General features: G+C 45.7%; 1 protein-coding gene across 10 annotated transcripts in view; it reads right to left on the bottom strand.

The window, feature by feature from the left end:
• Positions 1–4,802, bottom strand: part of prom2 (prominin 2) — a 119,454-nt gene extending 114,652 nt beyond the window's left edge. For 8 of the 10 annotated variants that reach the window (XM_078565030.1, XM_078565036.1, XM_078565034.1 and 5 more), the window contains exon 1: positions 4,681–4,802. Coding sequence is in view for 2 of the 10 variants with exons in the window: in XM_078565039.1 (XP_078421165.1) it covers positions 4,681–4,722 (42 nt within the window). In the remaining 8 variants the exon portion in view is untranslated. The remainder of the gene's footprint in view (positions 1–4,680) is intronic. The other 2 variants (XM_078565038.1, XM_078565039.1) reach the window with 2 other exon arrangements.
• Positions 4,803–19,843: the final 15,041 nt, after the last annotated feature.

The following is a 19,843-nucleotide window of genomic DNA, read 5'->3' as shown; positions in this document are numbered from 1 at the left end:
CTAAAGCATCCTTCTGTCATAACCCATGGTCTCCTACAACTCAGCCAATTTGGAATCCACCTTATCAAATTACCTTATATCCCATGTGCATTTGCCTTCTTTATAAGTCTCCCATGTGGGACCTTGTCAAAGGCTTTGCTGAAATCCATATAAACTACATCAACTACACTACCCTCATCTACACACCTGGTCACCTTCTCAAAAAATTCAATCAAATTTGTTAGGCATGACCTCCCTCTGACAAAGCCATGCTGACTATCCCTGATCAAACCTTGCCTCTCCAAGTGGAGATAGATACTCTCCTTCAGAAATTTCTCCAATAGTTTCCCTACCACTGATGTGAGACTCACTGGTTTGTAGTTCCCTGGCTTATCTCCACAACCCTTCTTAAACAGCGGAGCAACATTAGCTGATCTCCAGACCTCTGGCACCACCCCCGTGGCCAGAGAGGAATGAAAAATTTGGGTCAGAGCCCCTGTGATCTCCTCCCTTGCCTCCCTCAGCAGTCTGGGACACAAATCATCCGGACCTGGAGATTTGTCCACTTTTAAGCCTGAAACACCTCCAATACCTTGTCACTCCCTATATCAACTTGCTCAAGAACCTTGCAGTCTCTCTCCCTGAGTTCCATATCTTCATCCTCATTCTCTTGGGTGAAGATGGATGTGAAGTATTCGTTCAACACTCTACCGATGTCCTCTGGCTCCACCCATAGATTGCCCCCTTGATCCCTAATGGGCCCTACTCTTTCCCTGGTTATCCTCTTCCCTTTGTTATACTTAGAGAATATCTTGGGGTTTTCCCTACTTTTCCCAGCCAGAGCTTTCTCATATCCCCTCTTTGCTCTCCTAATTGCTTTCTTAAGCTCCACCCTGCACTTTCTGTACTCCACTAATGCCTCTGCTGATTTGCTCCTCTTGTGCCCGCTAAAAGCCTCTCTTTTCCTTCTCATCGTATCCTGAATATCTCTGGTCATCCATGGTTCTCTGGGCTTGTTACTCCTTCCTATCACCCTAGAGGGAACATGTTGAGCCTGTACCCTCCCCATTTCCTTTTTGAACGCCCCCCACTGCTCCTCTGTAGATTTCCCCACAAGTAGCTGTTCCCAGTCTACCTTGGCCAGATCCTGTCTTATTTTACTAAAATCCGCTCTCCCCCAATCCAAAACATTTTTTTGCAACTTGTCTATTTCTTTGTCCATAACAAGCTTAAATTGTACCATGTTGTGGTCGCTATCACTAAAATGCTCCCCCACCAACACCTCAGCCATCTGACCTGCTTCATTCCCCAAAATTAGGTCCAGCACTGCGCCGTCCCTTGTTGGACCCTCTACATATTGACCTAAAAAGTTCTCCTGTACACATTTCAAGAAATCCACTCCATCCAAGCCCTTAACACTATGTTTATGCCAATTAATGTTGGGAAAGTTGAAATCACCTAATATAATTACCCTATTGTTATTGTTTTTACACACCTCCACAAATTGTGCACGTATTTGCTCCTCAATTTCCCACTGACTATCTGGGGGTCTATAATAAGCACCTAACATTGTGGCTGCCCCTTTTTTATTCCTAAGCTCTACCCACAAACCTTCATTCGATGCCCCCTCCAAGATATCATCTCTCCTTACTGCAGTAACTGACTCCTTAACTAATAATGCAATGCCACCTCCTCTTTTACTCCCTCCCCTGTCTTGCCTGAAGATTCTATATCCGGAATGTTGAGCTGCCAATCCTGCCCCTCCCTCAACCATATCTCAGTGATGGCTACTATATCACAATTCCACATGTCAATTCTCACCCTTAACTCGTCTGTTTTACCTGTAATACTCCTGGCATTAAAGTAGAGGCCATCCAGCCTTGCCTTACTCCCCTGAAGCTTAATGCAGCTGTACTGCCTCTGACTTGATTGTTTTACTGTATTATCATGTGTCCCTATTCTGCTGACATTCTGTGTCCCCTCCCCCTGTCGAATTAGTTTAAACTCCTCCCAACAGCACTAGCAAACCCACCAGCAATGATGTTACTCCCACTCTGATTCAGATGTAGACCGTCCCGCTTGTACAGGTCCCACCTTCCCCAGAAACGGTCCCAGTGATCCAAGAATCTAAAACCCTCCCTCCTGCACCAACTCTTAAGCCACGTATTTATCTGCGCTATTCTCTTACTTTTGTGCTCGCTATCACGTGGCCCTGGGAGTAATCCAGAGATTACAGCCTGAGAGGTCCTGCTTTTCAGTCTACTGCCTAACTCCCTGAATTCTTGATGCAAGACCTCATCACTCTTTCTACCTATGTCATTGGTACCAACATGTACCATGACCTCTGCCTTATCACCCTCTCCCTTCAGGATGCCCTGCAGCCGTTCAGTGACATCCCAGACCCTGGCACCAGGGAGGCAACACACCATCCTGGAGTCACGTTGACAGCCACAGTAGTGCCTATCTGCTCCCCTGACTATACAATCCCCTATTACTATTGCTCTTCCTCCCCTCCTGTACAGACAGGCTGCTTGTGAAAATGTTGCGTTTCTCCCTACTCTCTCTCCTTCCTGTCCTTTAACCTAACCTCTGACTGTGCTATTATTTCTCTCTACATCTTGAATCCTTATTTGTACAACAATCTTTCATGGTGCAGCTTAATTTATACCTGTTGAATATCCAAATATACTCCATCCACTGCTTCTTGTTGTCTACCCTGTGAGTTACAACCTTTGTCAGACACACTTTCCCTTTCATAAAAACATGTTGACTCTGCTGACCATATTATGATTTTCCAAGTGCCTTGTTACTATTCCCTTAATGAAGGGTTGCAGTTTCCTGATGGCTGGTGCCGAGCGAACTGGCCTGTAATACATTATTTTCACCATGGTAATGGGCCAAATAAACAAACTGAAGGTGGGCCTGGAGGAAGGTGACCATAAGTCCCTGTTTTCCGAAGCCCGTTCCTGGGTCTGCTCCTATGTCCTCAGGGCAATCTTCCCGTTCCTGAAACACGTACCTGAAGGATGACCCTAACTGCTGATGACTGTGTGGTTTAAATCCAGAGGCACAAGGGCCCGAGCTGCCCTGCAGCAGTCAATGAAACTCTTTTGAGATATCAACAGTCACAGATTGCAACTCTTTCGAGTACAATCACAGTTCTTGGTTTGAAGTTGCACAGCAGGGCAGGTCAGTCTCCTGTTTTTAACCAATAAAAGCAGTGGGCTCACTGAGAGACTTTAATTTATGCAGAGATTGCACTCTGTGTCCCACAGTGTGCGTGCTCCACCCCCAAACTCCTGCCCCCCTTCCCTCACCCAACCAGTCCTAACATCTCCTAATGTGGCTCAGAGTCAAATTTTCTTTGGTAACACTCCTGTGACATGCTGTCTATTTCTTTCTCCTTCATCTACTCAGCCAGCTTCCCCTTAAATGCTTCACCTCAATTATATCTTGTGGATTGTGAGTCCCACAGTCTCACCAATCTCTGGCTAAAAAGGTTTTACCTGAATTCCTTCTGAAAATTATTAGTGGTTAGCTTATATTTATGACCCTTGCTTTATGAATGCCCCACAAATGGAAACATCTTCACTACGTCTACCCCATCAAATCCCTTGGGAATTTTTAAGACCTCTATCAGGTCACCCCTCAGCCTTCTCTTTTCAAAAGTAAAGGCCCACAGTCTGTTCAGTCTTTCCTAAAGTATAACGTCACAGTTCTGATATCATTTTTGTTCACCTTTTTTGTATCTACTTCAGCCTCCACAGTCTGTTGTGGTTAATGCTCTTCGATTTGTCTTTTGTACGTTCAAAATGTCGTAACTTAAGCTCTTGCTTCTTGTTTATTCTGCATTGTGTAAAGACGAAAATTCACTTTCTCTTACTCTAATTCACTTGTCCCTAAAACTTGAAAACTGGAACTCCCTACTTTGTCTGCACTTCAAGCGATAACTCATTAACTGGGACAGTGCGTTATATAAATGCAAATTAATCCTCTCTTACCCGCAGTTAACAATCTACAGTTTGCAAAACATTACCTAACCACAATTTCCTGTCCCTTAAACCGTCTATCTGAATCATTTACACAATTATTGGGAGAGAGACACAAAGAGATGGTGAGAGAGAAAAGGGACAAAATTCCCCCCGATATTGGAACAACAAAGCAATTGTCTTCAGTCCCCGCAACAAGCTCCCTTTCCGGGCCACTAATGCAGCAACCTCCAGGGTCACTGTCTGAGGCTGGACCAGAACGTTCACAACTGCCGCACCCCTATTTACCCTGCGCTGACCTCCAAAATCAGCCAAGGTGACCACCTCCATAATGTCACCGAACTCTAATGGCGAGAGATGTCTATGGCCCTTTGTGGACAATGGCTACTCATTTACTCCACCAACACATATCTAATCTTTTTCAAAGTGTGCAGTAATTTGTTTAAGCGAGTGGCTCCTTTAAAATGTTTTGCACGGCTGTGTACTTGCGGTAACTTTGAGGAATCAACGTGTGCAAAACATATGTGGGAACTCTCAGCTTGCTGGCTGTACAGCTTAGAGGGAGCATTGGTTCCCACCCTTGCTTCAGCCCAAATGCTACTCAAATCCTTAACCATGATTTTCTAAAGATCCAGGGTCAACGACTCCAATGCTCTCCTGACCGATTTGCCATTTTCCAAGCTGCATAAACTTGGGATCATCAAGAGCTTACCTCTTTGACCAAGCATTTGGTCACCTGTCCTGATATCTCCATGTACTTCGATGTCACTCTTTAATTAAGAATGTTCCTGTGAAGTGCCTTGCAATGTTTTCTGTAACACTTGTACTGTTACGAAGGTTCAGATAAGGTTTCAGAGAAGGTTTATCAGACCAATACCGAGAATGGGTGGGTTGTTTTATGGGGCAGGATCTTTAGTGGGGGGGGGGGGTGGCGGGGCCCTCTTGCCGATTCGTAAAATGACGCGGGATGACATCAGGCAGAACTCCCGTCATCACCCTGCGTCACCTCCATTTTCAGGTTGGCGGGGGGCGCAGCCGAATCAGCTGTGCGCCCGCCGACCTGTCAACAGCCTGGTGAAGCCATTTAAAAAGTCATTAACCTAATTAATGGATTTGCCCGTCCAACCTTAAGCCGGGGGCTCTGGCGGGAATTAGAAGAAGCGTGAAACCTCATCCATGGGGTGGGATGAGGTTTCATGAGGGTTTTAAAATTTTTATTAAAGGTTTGAGTTTAAGTGATGGACGTGGCCCAACCCATGTGACAGTGTCACATGAGGGGACATGTCAGGGAAATTTTTTAAACATTTACGTTAAAAGTTTTAATTCTGAGCCAATCTCCCTGAGGTAGCACTTAGCCTCAGGGAGATCAATGCGCTCTTTCCTGCGCAATGCTCGAAAGAGCGCACTCCCGGATGAGGGAATCCACCCCGGCCTACATAGGGAGCGCATGGTGCTTCCTGGCGGACATCACGCTGTCAAGTGAAATGACAGCGCGCCCCAATAGGGGGCGCCGATCGGAGGCGCGCGCGCCCGCGCCTGCTGCTGCACTTCCCCCCCCAACAGGGGGAAAATTCTTCCCATGAGGAAAGGTTGGACAGGATAGGCTTGTATCCGCTGGAGCTTAGAAGAGTAAGAGACGATTTGATTGAAACATAGAAGATCCTGAGGGCTCTTTACAGGGTGGATGTGGAGAGGAGGTTTCCTCTTGTGGGAGAATCTAGAACTAGGGGTCACTGTTTAAAAATAAGGGGTCGCCCATTTAAAACAGAGATGAGGCGAAATTTTTTCACTCAGGGGGTCGTGAGTCTTTGGAACTCTCTTCCTGAAAAGGTGGTGGAAGCAAAATCTTTGAATATTTTTAAGGCAGAAGTGGATAGATTCTTGGTAAGCATGGGGGTGATAGGTTACCGGGGGTAGGTGGGATGCAGATTTCAGGTTATTATCAGATCAGCCATGATCTAATTAAATGGCAAAGCAGGTTCGAGGGGCTGAATGGTCTGCTCCTGCCCCTTGTTTGTATGTTCGTTTGAATAGAATCAATAATGATACTGGCAAAGGTATAGGATTATAACGTTCTCAAACTAACTTCATTGAAACTGAAACTTATAGCTGATGAACAGGAGAATAACGTAGTGCAGGACCTACCAATGAGAAACAAAGCTCATGTATTTCAGTTCAATTGTGTCTTCATTTTATAAATGTCCCATAGAAGCTGAATCCTCCTAATCCAGTTCATGTTTTACCTTTTAAGCTACAGGATAACTGGCCTCTTCCATCCAGTTCCCTGTCTTACTTTAAACCATACGATCATAAGGCAACAGGTGAAGCTAGCTGTTTCACGATGCTGCTATGCAGTAGCAACACGAGTGGTATTCGTCACTAACTGCCGTCAAGCTAAAAACACGCTCTGCCTATCACACAAATGAGTAATGTGGGTATATGAATTTCAGTGCCAGTGTGATGCTAGGTATGTAGGCCGTCCGCCCCAAAGACTGGCAGATCGTATCAAACAGCATGTCCTTTCCGCTGTTCCCCACTTCTCCAACGATCTGCACTCCTCTCGAAGTTTGTCTCTTAGCCACATCACAGCGTGGCCACGGCTGCCCCTCGGTCCGAGGGCGACGCCTACTCAGGGTCGCAAGTTTCCACCGTGAATCTTCGTGTGGCTGAACAGGCTGATTCTCGACCCACAGACATCCCCTTGCGACATCCTCTTCCTCCAGCACGGGCAGCAGCACTCTCCTTTGTCAACACTGCCACCCCTGTTTTCGGGAATAAATGGAAGTGTTCAAAGAAAATTAAACAAACAGACCATTTTTTTTTTTATGCTGCTATGAATTATTCTCTCTTGAGGTTATTTGCATCAGTGTCCAGGAGATTAATTTTTAATTCCTAGAGACTCTAGGGCAACACCGGGAGGTGGGAATCCCAGGTACACTCCTCAGAGCAGAGCTGGCCTGGGTGGGGATTGGCAGTCATACAGGAAAGGGAAATTGGAATTGATGAACTTTGTTCTTTTTTACAAAACAGGCAGAAACCTGGAGCCAAACGCCTAGTGGAGGGAAGATGAAAGTGTCACAGAGGTGTGTTAATGTCAGACATTAAATTTCAATTTCACCTGCTGGACTCACATATGGAATTTCTAAAAAGCGCAGTTTCAATTGTGGTAAGAAAGGCGCTAATTTAAGATAGCTGCCAGTTGTCATCAGACATGTCTGCAACTGCAAGTAGGTCAAGTTTGTGGAAGTTTCCAATGCGGATTTCAACTAAGACATGTCCAGGCAGCACCCCACTGTGGAATTTCACACCTGCTGATGCCAAGGGTTACCTCAAAGATGGACTGAAACTTAAAATGTCTCCCACCAGCTGCATCACGATAACAGCAACATTCTGTTTCATCAGGCTGGAGATGGTGAATCTACAGAGACAGTGGCCACTTGCAGATGTTGCTATGCTCGTCCTAGCTCAGGCCTAGTATTCCAGAGACCCAGGGTAATGCTCTGGGGACCCGGGTTCGAATCCCACCATGGCAGATGGTGGAGTTTGAATTCAACAAAAATCTGGAATCAAAAGTCCAACGATGACCATTGTCGATGGTTGTAAAAACCCATCCGGTTCACTAATGTGGACTTTAAGGAAAGAAACCTGACTTGTAAGTGCCCTCTGAAAGCCACTCAGTTGTAACAAACCACTACAAAGTCGAAAAAAAAGGAATAAACTGGACGGACCACCTGGCATCAACCTTGGCACCGGAAACAACAACAGCAAAACCAGCCCTGTCAACCCTACAAAGTCCCCCTTACTAACATCTGGGGGCTAGTGCCAAAATTGGGAGAGCTGTCTCACAGCCTGATGTAATCATCCTCATGGAATTATACCACACAGACAATGTCCCAGGCACCACCATCACCATCCCTGGGTATATTCTGCCCACAGCAGGACAGACCCAGCAGAGGTGGAGGCACAGTGGTATACAGTTGGGACTCAGCATCGACTCTGGACCCCATGAAGTCTCTTGGCATCAGGCCAAATATGGGCAAGGAAACCGCCTGCCTCTTAACACGTACCGCCCTCCCTCAGCTGATGAATCAGTGCTCCTCCATGTTGAAGACCTCTTGGAGGAAGCACTGAGGATGGCAAGGGCACAGAATGTACTCTGGGTGGGGGACTTCAATGTCTATCACCAAGAGTGGCTCAGTAGCACCACTACTGACCGAGCTGGCCGAGTCCTAAAGGACATAGCTGCTAGACTGGGTCTGCGGAAGGCGCTGAGGGAACCAGCAAGATGGAAAAACATACTTGGCCTCATCCTCACCAACCTGCCTGCCGCAGATGCATCTGTCCATGACAGTATCGGCTGCAGTGACCATTGCACAGTCGTTGTGGAGACGAAGTTCCGGCTTCACATTGAGGATACCCTCCATCGTGATGTGTGGCACTACCACCGTGCTAAATGGGATAGATTTCGAACAGATCTAGCAACCCAAGACTGGGTGTTCATGAGGTGCTGTGGGCAATCAGCAGCAGCAGGATTGTACTCGAACACAATCTGTAACCTCATGGCCTGGCATATCCCCCACTCCACCATCACCATCAAGCCAGGGGATTAACCCTGGTTCAATAAAGAGTGTAGGAGGGTATGCCAGGAGCAGCACCAGGCATACCTAAAAATGAGGTGTCAACCTGGTGAAGTTATAACACAAGACTACTTGCATGTCAAACAGCATAAGCAGCAAGTGATACACAGCGCTAAGTGATCCCACAACCAATGGATCAGAACTAAGCTCTGCAGTCCTGCCACATCCAGTCATGAATGGTGGTGGACAATTAAACAACTCACTGGAGGAGGAAGATCCCTAAATATCCCCATCCTCAATGATGGAGGAGCCCAGCACATCAGTGCAAAAGATAAGGCTGAAGCATTTGCAACAATCTCCAGCCAGAAGTACCAAGTGGATGATCCATCTCAACCTCCTCTGGAGGTCCACAGCATCACAGATGCCAGTCTTCAGCCAATTCAATTTACTCCACATGATGTCAAGAAACTGCTGAAGGCACTGGATACTGGAAAGACTATGGGCCCTGACAATATTCCGGCAATAGTACTGAAGACTTGTGCTCCAGAACTTGCCGTGCCCCTAGCCAAGCTGTTCCAGTACAGCTACAACACTGGCTTCAATCCGGCTATGAGGAAAATTGCTCAGGTATATCCTGTACATAAAAAGCAGGACAAATCCTACCCAGCCAATTACTGACCCATCAGTCTACTCGCTATCATCAGTAAAGTAATCGAAGGAGTCATCAACAGTGCTATCAAGCGGCAAAGGCTTAGCAATAACCTGCTCACTGATGCGCAGTCTGGGTTCCCCCAGGGCCACTCAGCTCCTGACCTCATTATAGCCTTGGTTCAAATATGGACAACAGAGCTGAACTCCCGAGGTGAGGTGAGAGTGACTTCCCTTGACATCAAGGCTGCATTTGACCGAGTGTGGCATCAAGGAGCCCTAGGAAAACTAGAGTCAATGGGAATTGGGAAAACTCTCTACTGGTTGAAGTCATACCTAGCACAAAGGAAGATGGTTGTGGTTGTTGGAGGTCAGTCATCTCAGCTCCAGGACATCGCTGCAGGAGGTCCTCAGGGTCGTGTCCTAGGCCCAACCATCTTCAGCTGCTTCATCAATGACTTCCTTCGATCATAAACTCAGAAGTGGGGATGTTTGCTGATGATTGCACAATGTTCAGCACCATTCACAACTCCACGGATAATGAAGCAGTCCATGTCCAAATGCAACAAGACCTGGACAATATCTAGGCTTGGACTGACAAGTGGCAAGTAACATTTGTGCCACACAAGTGTCAGGCAATCTCCAACAAGAGAGAATCCAACCATCGCCGCTTGACATTCAATGGCATTTCCATCACTGAATCCCCCACTATCAACATCCTGGGGTGACCATTGACCAGAAACTGAACTGGACTAGCCATATAAATACTGTGGCTACAAGAGCAGGCCAAAGGCTAGGAATAGTGTGACGTGTAACTCACCTCCTGACTCCCCAAAGCCTGTCCACCACCAGCAAGGCACAAGTCAGGAGTGTGATGGAATACTCCCCACTTGCCTGGGTGAGTGCAGCTCCAACAACACTCAAGAAGCTTGACACCACCCAGGACAAAGCAGCCCGCTTGATTGGCACCACATCCACAAACATTCACTCCCTCCTCCACCGACGCACAGTAGCAGCAGTGTATACCATCTACAAGATGCACTGCAGAATTCACCAAGGCTCCTTCGACAGCACCTTCCAAACCCATGATCACTACCATCTAGAAGGACAAGGGCAGCAGATACATGGGAACACCACCACCTGGAAGTTCCCCTCCAAGCCACTCATCATCCTGACTTGGAAATATACCGCCATTACTTCACTGTCGCTGGGTCAATATCCTGGAACTCCTTCCCTAACAGTATCATGGGTGTACCTACGCCACAGGGACTGCAGTGTTTCAAGAAGGCAGCTCACCACCATCTTCTCAAGGACAATTAGGAATGGGAAATAAATGCTGGCCTAGCCAGCGAAGCCCACATCCCATCAATGAATAATAAAATAAAAAGTCACATGGCATCTCTCCCCATAATGATTTCAGAAGGTATATGCTTAGCTGATGTCTGAGCAGACCATGGCAATAAGAACATAAGAAATAGGAGCAGGAGTAGGCCATTCAGCCCCTCAAGCCTGTCCCACCATTCAATAAGATCATGGCTGATCTGCCCCAGGCCTCAACTCCTTTATCGTGCCAGTTCCTCATAACCCTCAATTCCCCGATATTTCAAAACTCTATCTACCTCCTCTTTAAATACTTTCAGTGATCTAGCCTCCACAACTCTCTGAGGTAGAGAATTCCAGACATTCACTTCCCTCTGAGAAAAGAAATTCCTTCACATCTCAGTTTTAAATGACTGCCTCCTTATTCTATAACTATGTCCCCTAGTTTGAGATTCCCCCACTAGTGGAAACAACTTCTCAACATCTACCCTGTCAAGCCCCCTCAGAATCTTGTACGTTTCAATAAGATAACCTCTCATTCTTCTAAACTCTAATGAATAAAGGCCTAACCTGTTTAGCCGTTCTTGATAAGTCAACCTCTTCATCCCAGGAATCAGCCTAGTGAATCTCTTTTGAACTGCCTTCAATGCCAGTATATCCTTTCCTAAATATGGGGACCAAAACTGTTTACAGTACTCCAGGTGCGGCCTCACCAACAGTTGTAGCAGGACTTCCCTATTTTTAAACTCCAACCCCTTAGCAATACAGGTCAAAATTCCATTTGCCTTCCTAATTACTTTCTGCACCTGCATGCTAACATTTTGTGTTTCATGCACAACACCCAGATCCCTCTGTGCTACACTTTTTTGGAGTATCTGTCCATTTAAATAACAGTCTGCCTTTTGACTCTTCCTACCAAAGTGCATGACCTCACACTTTCCTACATTAAACTACATCTGCCAAGTTTTTTGACCACTCGCTCAACCTGTCTATATCTGTTTATGTGGCACCTTATTGAATGTCTTGTGGAAATCCAAATACACTACGTCCACCTGTTCCCCTTTATCAATTTGGATTGTTATATCGTCAAAGAACTCTAGCAAATTTGTCAAATATGATTTCCCTTTCACAAAACCATATTGACTCTGTTTGATTGCGTTGAGTTTTTCTAAATGTCCTGCTATTTCTTCCTTAATAATGGATTCTAGCATTTCCCCAATGACAGATGTTAGGCTGACTGGCCTACAGTTTCCTACATTTTGTCTCCCTCCCTTCTTGAACAGAGGCGTCACATTAACAGTTTTCCAATCTGCTGGGACTGTCCCGGAATCCAGTGAATTCTGGAATATTTCGACCAATGCCTTCACTATCTCTGCAGTCAGTTCCTTTAAAACCCTTGGGTGCAGGCCATCAGGTCCTGGTGACTTTCCCTCGTGGACTCTTGGGTTTAATTGGATTTGTGTTGAGTGAACGGAGCGGGTCTATAAAGGGCAAGACTCCAGTGAGCAGAGCGGGACTGTAAAGAGTGAGGCTCCAGTGAGCAGAGCGGGGCTGTAAAGAGAGAGATTTCAGTGAGCAGAGTGGGACTGTAAAGAGAGAGATTTCAGTGAGCAGAGCGGGACTGTAAAGAGTGAGGCTCCAGTGAGCAGAGCGGGGCTGTAAAGAGAGAGATTTCAGTGAGCAGAGCGGGACTGTAAAGAGAGAGATTTCAGTGAGCAGAGCGGGACTTTAAAGAGAGAGATTTCAGTGAGCAGAGCGGGACTGTAAAGAGAGAGAGTTCAGTGAGCAGAGCGGGATTGTAAAGAGAGAGATTTCAGTGAGCAGAGCGGGAGTGTAAAGAGAGAGATTTCAGTGAGCAGAGCGGGACTGTAAAGAGAGAGAGTTCAGTGAGCAGAGCGGGACTGTAAAGAGAGAGAGTTCAGTGAGCAGAGCGGGACTGTAAAGAGAGAGAGTTCAGTGAGCAGAGCGGGACTGTAAAGAGAGAGATTTCAGTGAGCAGAGCCTTTTAATTAAAAACAAAAATAAGTATGGTAAGGGAACTCAGTCCCGTGTGTTGTACGGCCTGCACAAGTGGGAATTTTTAGACACTCCTTGCAGTCTGGATGACCACATGTGCAGGAAGTGCCACCGGCTTGACCAGCTTGAGCAATGGGTTTCGGAGCTTGAGCGTCAGCTGGAGACACAGCGGTGCATCCGCGAGGCTGAGAGTTACATGGATAGCATGTTTTCAGATGTGGTCACTCCGCAGCTTAAGGAAGTGCAGTCAGAGAGGGAATGGGTGACCACCAGTCAGAAGAAGGGAGGCAGGCAGATAGTCAGGAAAGCCCCAGAGTGCATTTCACTCAAAAACCGTTTTTCTGTGTTGGAAAACGGTGAGGGTGAAGGTTCCCCTGGAGATTGCAGCCAGAGCCAAGTTCACAGCACTGTGGGTGGCTCAGCTACACAAAGGGGGAGGAGTAAGAGCGCAAGAGCAATAGTGATAGGAGACTCAGTATTGAGGGTTACAGACAGGTGCTTCTCTGGCTGTAGACGTGACTCCAGCATGGCGTGTTGCCTCCCTGGTGCCAGGGTCAAGGATGTCACTGAACAGCTGCAGGGCATTCTGAAGGGGGCAGGGGCGAACAGTCAGAGGTCGTAGTTCACACTGTTACCAACGACATAGTTAGAAAGAGGGATGAGGTCTGGCAACAAGAGTTTAGGGAGCTAGGTAGCAGATTAAATGGAGGACCTCAGAGGTTGTAATCTCTGGATTACTCCCTGTGCCACGTGCTAGTCAGTATAGGATTAGGAGGATAAAGAGGACGAATGCGTGGCTGAAGAGATGGTGCAGGAGGGAGGGCTTTAGTTCCTGGAGCACTGGGTCTGTTTCTGGCGAAGGTGGGGCCTGTACAAGTCAGACAGGTTGCACCTGAACTGGAACGGGACCATCATCCCTGTGCAGGGCGGGGTTTGCTAGTGCTGTTAGGAGGGATTTAAGCTAATTTGGCCAGGGCATGGGATACAGAGTGGAGATACAGTAGAGGGTGATGCACAGCCAAATATAGAAGAGAAGCTAAGTCAGTGTGGAAGTCAGAGCAAATATAGACCTGTTAAGGCACAGGGAATAATGCAAGGCCGGATTGCATCAATTATCAATTCCCCAGTCGCTTCCTCCAAGGGCTCCATACCCATTTTAGCCACTCTATTTCTTTTTATATACCTGTAGAAGCTCTTGCAAGTATTCAGCATATTTATACATTACTGGTCATGTACAAGAACGTTGTTCAGATTCTAATCTTGTCAGCCTATAGGTACATACATCCCCCTACACCCAGGCAGAGCCTTCTCCCCCTATCTAAGCTGGGACCATCTGTCCTTTCCTTATCTGTTGAAGAGTTACACTTAACCTATCTTGTTTTTCTCTCTGTCTCCAGTCTGGCTCCCAGGGTTTTTCCGATGATTGCAGGGTCGAAGGATGTGCAAACTTCATCTGCTAACCCTTAACTGTTAAAGTACTTGATGGCTCTGACTGGCTGGGTTTTTAGGTAATTCCCTTTCAATAAATTCCCCCTGACAATTGCATTCCACCTTGGAAACATCCAGAAAACTAGCCAACCTGCAAAATCAGGTAACAGGTGACTTACGGCAGCCATTTTAAGTCAATGTCTTTGCCTGCTTTTTAAAGGCCCTTTTTAAACAGTTCAATATATATTTGGTCAGCCAATGAAATTAAAGATTAATACCGCTCATGCACCCGACATATCTTCGTGACACCAATCAGTCCACCCTCGTGTCCCTGCTCCAGTTGAGCTTCTCTCTGTTTCCCTCATCTAATTCTCCACATAACACTCTATCCTCCTCCTTCATGCTTAACTATCCTCCCCTTAAATGCATCAATGCTATTTGCTTCAACCACTCTCTGTGGTAGCAAGTTCCACATTCTCACCACTCTCTGGGTCAAGAAGTTCCTTCTGAATTTCCTATTGGATTTTTTTAGTAACGATCTTATATTGATGGCCACTAGTTTTGGTCACAAGAGGAAACATTCCCCCTGTATCTATTCTATCATTACCTTTCATCATTTTAAATACCTCTATTTGGTCATCCCTCAGCCTCCCCAGCCTGTTCATCCTCTCCTGATAAGTATATCCTTGCAGTTCTACTGTAAACCATTTTTAGCATAATTTCTCTACTTTTCAATTGTATTCTTTATTTTTCAGTTCTTCTGAGTATCCCCTATTTTATTCGCTCCATTATTGGTAACCTTGTCTTCAGCTGTCAAGGTCCAAAGTTCTGGAGTTCCCTCCCTAAACCTCTCTACCTCACTTTCCTCCTTTAAGACGCTCATTAAAACCCACCTCTTTGACCAAGCTTTTGATCATCTGTCCAATATCCGCTTAGCTGGCTCAGTGTCAGATTCTGCTTTATAATGCTACTGTAGAGCACCTGGGAGTGTTTATAGTGTTAAAGGTGCTATATAAATACAAGTTGTTGTTGTTGGAATACATCAAAGCATCCATGAAGGAGTGAACAGTGAGTCCAGGCAGTCTGACCATTTGCAAAGACAGTAAAAGACACAACATTCGAGATATCTTGTAGCCAGTATTGGATGAATTTATTGATTGACAGTAACAGCATAAATCGGGATTTGCATTTGAATTATATAATGAGTATAAACTGCCCTCCACCATCTGATGAACTGACTCTCTGACACAGTTTGACTCCAGTCCCTTTAAGCTCTGTATCCATTGAGTGTCTTTGATGAGAATTCCAAATTCCACCTCCTTTTCCTATTGAGAGCACAGGAACAGGAGGCCATTCAGCCCCTCGAGCCTGTTTCATCATTTAATTAGACCATACCTGATCTGACTAGTAACTCAATCTACCCACCTTAATTCTGTAACCCTTAACATCCATCACTTGAGGGGGGTTAGGGGGCGGGGAGACTGTTGTGTTACCACATTCTGCTTTCTAACCTTAATACCACCATCAGAACCTCCTTTAGCCAGTATCACTACCATTAACCATAAGCCATACAAACATCATAATCAGTAACAGTTCATAAAAAGCAGTGCAGGGGAATCATTTTTAATATCGGTATCCTGAACAGAGATGAATGCTGAGATGTCCAGTGATTGGGCTCTTGTGTCTCAGTCCCGATCTGGCGATAACTTGGCTTTTCTCTCTCCAGATTCAGCTTTGACATTTTCTAGTTTGATTTTGGTTCCTTCCTCCGCTTCTTGTGGATCTCGAACAACTCATCTCTGCGCCGCTCGAATTCCTCTTCTTCGATCGGGTCAGAACCAGACAGATTTATTGCTCCTACCCCACAATATGTCACAGGCAGGTCAATATCCGGCATCTTAAATTCCTGCTTATTCCTGGGCAGGTAGAAAGCAAAACTCACATGATCCCAGCAGCGATAGCGGAGAATTGGCTGATAAGCACTTGTTGAATAGGGTCTCCACTCCCAGCCCTGGTCAGAAAGAGCAACAACCGCATCAGGACCATGGGGGATTCGGGGACAATCCCCCAATAAATCGACACCCGGAGCAACGACGAGCACCGCGTACATGATCTCCTGTTTGTAATAAAAAGTGCCCAAGACCCGGAATTCTGGTTCCCTCCCATCGCAGACCGAGTTTTGATAAGATTCAACCAGGGTCTGAATATGATAGGAGAATTTGAAATTTCCGTAGCGGGAGTTGCCCTGAAAAGGGGGAGAGTTGAAAAGGTAACCGCTTGGGTCAACATGGACCGCGGGATTGTCATTTATCCGCTGGTACCTCTCGCTCTCTCTCTCTTTCTGACCCTCGTCTATTTCAAAACTCCACCAGGAGAAATGAGCTTCCACCTCTTCTCCGATCCTCTTTGCTGTCTGACTCCCGAAGGCTCCCTCCCTGACCATGAACTTCGCTGCGTTATAGTCAGTGACATGGGAGAGTTTTAAGGGCTGGAATGAAGATCGCTTTGCTCCAGAAGGGGCGTGAAGCATCTCCAAGTCGGTCTTTACCTGGTAGTTGATGAGCCGCTGATCCAGGAGGGCGTGACTCCTGGGGCAGAAGTGTTCATTCTTCACTCGGTCTGTTTGGTGCCAGGTCTCGGCGGCGAACATGGTGTGAAGTTGTTAACCTGCCGTTCAGCCCACATCTGCTCTGATTCTGCTGAAGATGTCAATTTATGTCAGTAAAGGCAATGGGTGTTCCCGGAAGAAAACTTCCAGCAGTTTAGGGAGAATGGGTGAGTCAGCAATTGATGGAGGAAGTTGAAACTCAGGGTTAATGTTTCGAGAGTCACCACTGCGTCAATGCTAAAATATATAAAAACTGCAGTGACAGCACTATTATAAAAACCATTAGATTACTAAAAGGACAATCCAAATATAAGTGGTCCCCAATTCCCTAACCCTGTAAATGAACCTTTACTGTTCAGCCAGGACCAGCTGCTCTCTGTTTGCTCACTGTCACCTTCCTCAAACCAGAGTGAATTAAAAAATCAAACAACAGGAGCAGCTCCTGATTTCCCTTATGCTAAAAGCAAAAAAAACTGCGGGTGCTGGAAATCCAAAACAAAAATGAAAATACCTGGAAAAACTCAGCAGGTCTGACAGCATCTGCGGAGAGGAACACAGTTAACGTTTCGAGTCCCTATGACTCTTAATCAGAACTGTTCTGTTCAGGAAGATGTCAGGGCCCTGGGAAAAGAGTGGGGCTAATTTAAAGGGCTGACACAGTCCCGATGGACTGAATGGCCTTTCTCTAATCGTCCATGATCTGCAGATCCCAGCCTAGTGGGAAAGCTGGAGTGAGTGGATCACACTGAGGATCATTAACGGCTTACATGTGACCCCAGACCCACAGCAATGTGGTTGATTCTTAGTTGCCCTCTGAAATGGCCCACCGAGCCACTTAGTTCATGGGCAATTGGGGACGGGCAACAAATGCTGGCCTTGTCAGCAATGCACACGCACCATGAGAGAGTAAAGAACAAAAAGTGACATGATGCATGGTGTCCAAAACACAGCAGGAATACGGATCCAGAACATCACTTTGTCTGGTCTAAGATGAAAAGGTTGGTGTTAGTGCTGAGCTTGTTGAGATCTCCCGATTCCTCTCTCCCAATCCCTCTCGGATTAGGCTCTGGCCTAAAATTTGGAGATTGGTGCTGGGTGGAGGGGGTTCCCTGATGGTCCCTTGTTCCCACCTGTTATGTTCAACCTTCTCCTCCAGCCTGATAAATAATGGTGAGATGTTGGAAGTGTTATGACACAGCAGCTTTTAAAGGCTGAGTTATTTAAAATACCAGAGGGACACTTTAAACAATTGTCATAACCTACATTTTCAATTTTATGTTTTGAGTTGCAGCTCTAAATTGAGGAATAAGACCATCAGTTTTCGAGAGGTTTTTATATCAAACTAAATGAGAGATTTATTAATTTACAACAAGGTATTAAACACATACAAATGGCTACAAATTATTTTTACCATAACTTTTCAACAAATTCCCAAATTAATCTCCACTAAGGCAACTAGGCTTTAAGCAGACACCAAGCAAAGCTTTTTCACCTTACAAATTCAAAAAAAGGCCCCTTTCAATTTGGTTCCTTTGCAGACAGTTATAGGCTTACAGCTGCTTTGATGCTACATGCCTCTGCCTTTCACACACAAACTCCTCTCGGGTTATATCCAGCACTTCTCTTTGAATGTAAATTCTCATTGTATTACCAGGCCCTTTGAACTCCACCTCTTCTAACAATAAAACCCCTTTTATAGCACCAATTTTATTCACAATATAAACATTACTTGGTCTCTGCTCAAGGATTGATCTGGCTCTATTCTCCTCCACGCTGAAGCTCCATTGGTGAGAATCTCCAGACATCTACTCGGACTAGGGATCCATCTTCACACAAGAGAGCACCACATTGACAGCGTTGAAATGCTACGAATTTCATCCTTTTCATAAAGTTTTTCATTAGCTGCCCGTGTCTGCAGAGATCCTACAAGCTTGTCCTTTGTTTGTGTCTGTGTCTCTGTGTGTGTGTGTGTGTGTGTGTGTGCATGTATGTGGGTGTGTTGGGGTATTTTAGAAGGGATAGATAGTTACACTTCCAGAATACAAATTGTGTATTAATCAGTTCTTGCAGCTTGTTTTAAAAAAGAGGTTTTGTTTATAATAAATCAATTATCCTGAGTTTATTGAAAGAAGTCTGGTTAAAGTCTCTTTTATTCTGGGTCTAACAGTAGAGAAGACAAATAATTAGCCATTTGGTGAATGAATTAAACTTTTAAACTAATGGTGCAACCTGTGAAGCAGTGGGCGAGAGAAACTGCACACTCTTCGGTCCTAACAATTGAAAAAGCTAAACAGACAATTATGCAGATGTGACAAATCAAGAAATGATGTTATTCAGCACCAAATTGTGATTTAAAATCTCAGATACACAGGTAGAGCTTGAGACACCTCAATCTCAGGAGCCTGTTCAAGCTGCTGGAAAAGGTGTATGGTAATTGGGATGGGTGGGCGAGATCAACAATTGGAGTTTGGGAAGAGAAAAGTGATAGGGAAAGCTGGAGAGATGCTGAAGAGCCTGGGGGGCAGCCTTCCTGCTCCTCCTGGCCTCGAAGAGGTGCAGAAAGAATGAGTTAATTTGGGGAGGCAGCTTCTGCCTCTACTTCATTGGGATGTTTTCATACCCCTGGGCAACTCATGCACCACTGGTTAATTCCAAATTTCACTGTTAGAGCCCTGTATAAAGGTGTTGATAAGTGTCCAGCCTTCCAGTCAATGTACACATTGCAAAAGGAGCATGCATGACATGTTGGGGTTTGCGTTAAGTATATTTCACATGTTAAGCCCTGTTCTTACCCCTGACCTCTCTCATCCAACCTGAGAGATGGGATTTAATATTGAAGCCAGTGTTCTCATTGAGAAAAACAAGAAAAATAAGTCACCATGTGCAACATCCAACAACACATAGGAAGGTGAAGCACGCTGATAGCAAGTATTAAATTTGGAGTACCTCAAATGGGGGCAATCTACGCCAGCCTGTGTTAGAAACTGAAAAACTTTTCCCCCAATGCTCGTTAACAAATGACAGCCACAAAGTGCAATCGTGTGACTTTAAAAAAATTATTTGTGGGTTGTGAGCATCACTGGCGTGGCCAACATTTATTGATCATCCCTAATTGCCTTTGAGAAGGTAGTGGTGAGCTGCCTTCTTGAACCGCTGCAGTCCCTGTGGTGTAGGTACACAGTGCTGTTAGGGAGGGAGTTCCAGGATTTTGACCTAGCGACAGTGAAGGAACGGCGATATATTTCCAAGTCAGGATGGAGAGTGACTTGGAGGGTAAT

The sequence above is a fragment of the Cetorhinus maximus genome, chromosome 20 (assembly GCF_964194155.1).
Source record: "Cetorhinus maximus chromosome 20, sCetMax3.hap1.1, whole genome shotgun sequence".
In the NCBI taxonomy this organism is placed as follows: domain Eukaryota; kingdom Metazoa; phylum Chordata; class Chondrichthyes; order Lamniformes; family Cetorhinidae; genus Cetorhinus; species Cetorhinus maximus.
The sequence above is the reverse complement of the archived record's forward strand: the minus strand, read 5'-3'. Positions and strand labels throughout refer to the sequence as shown.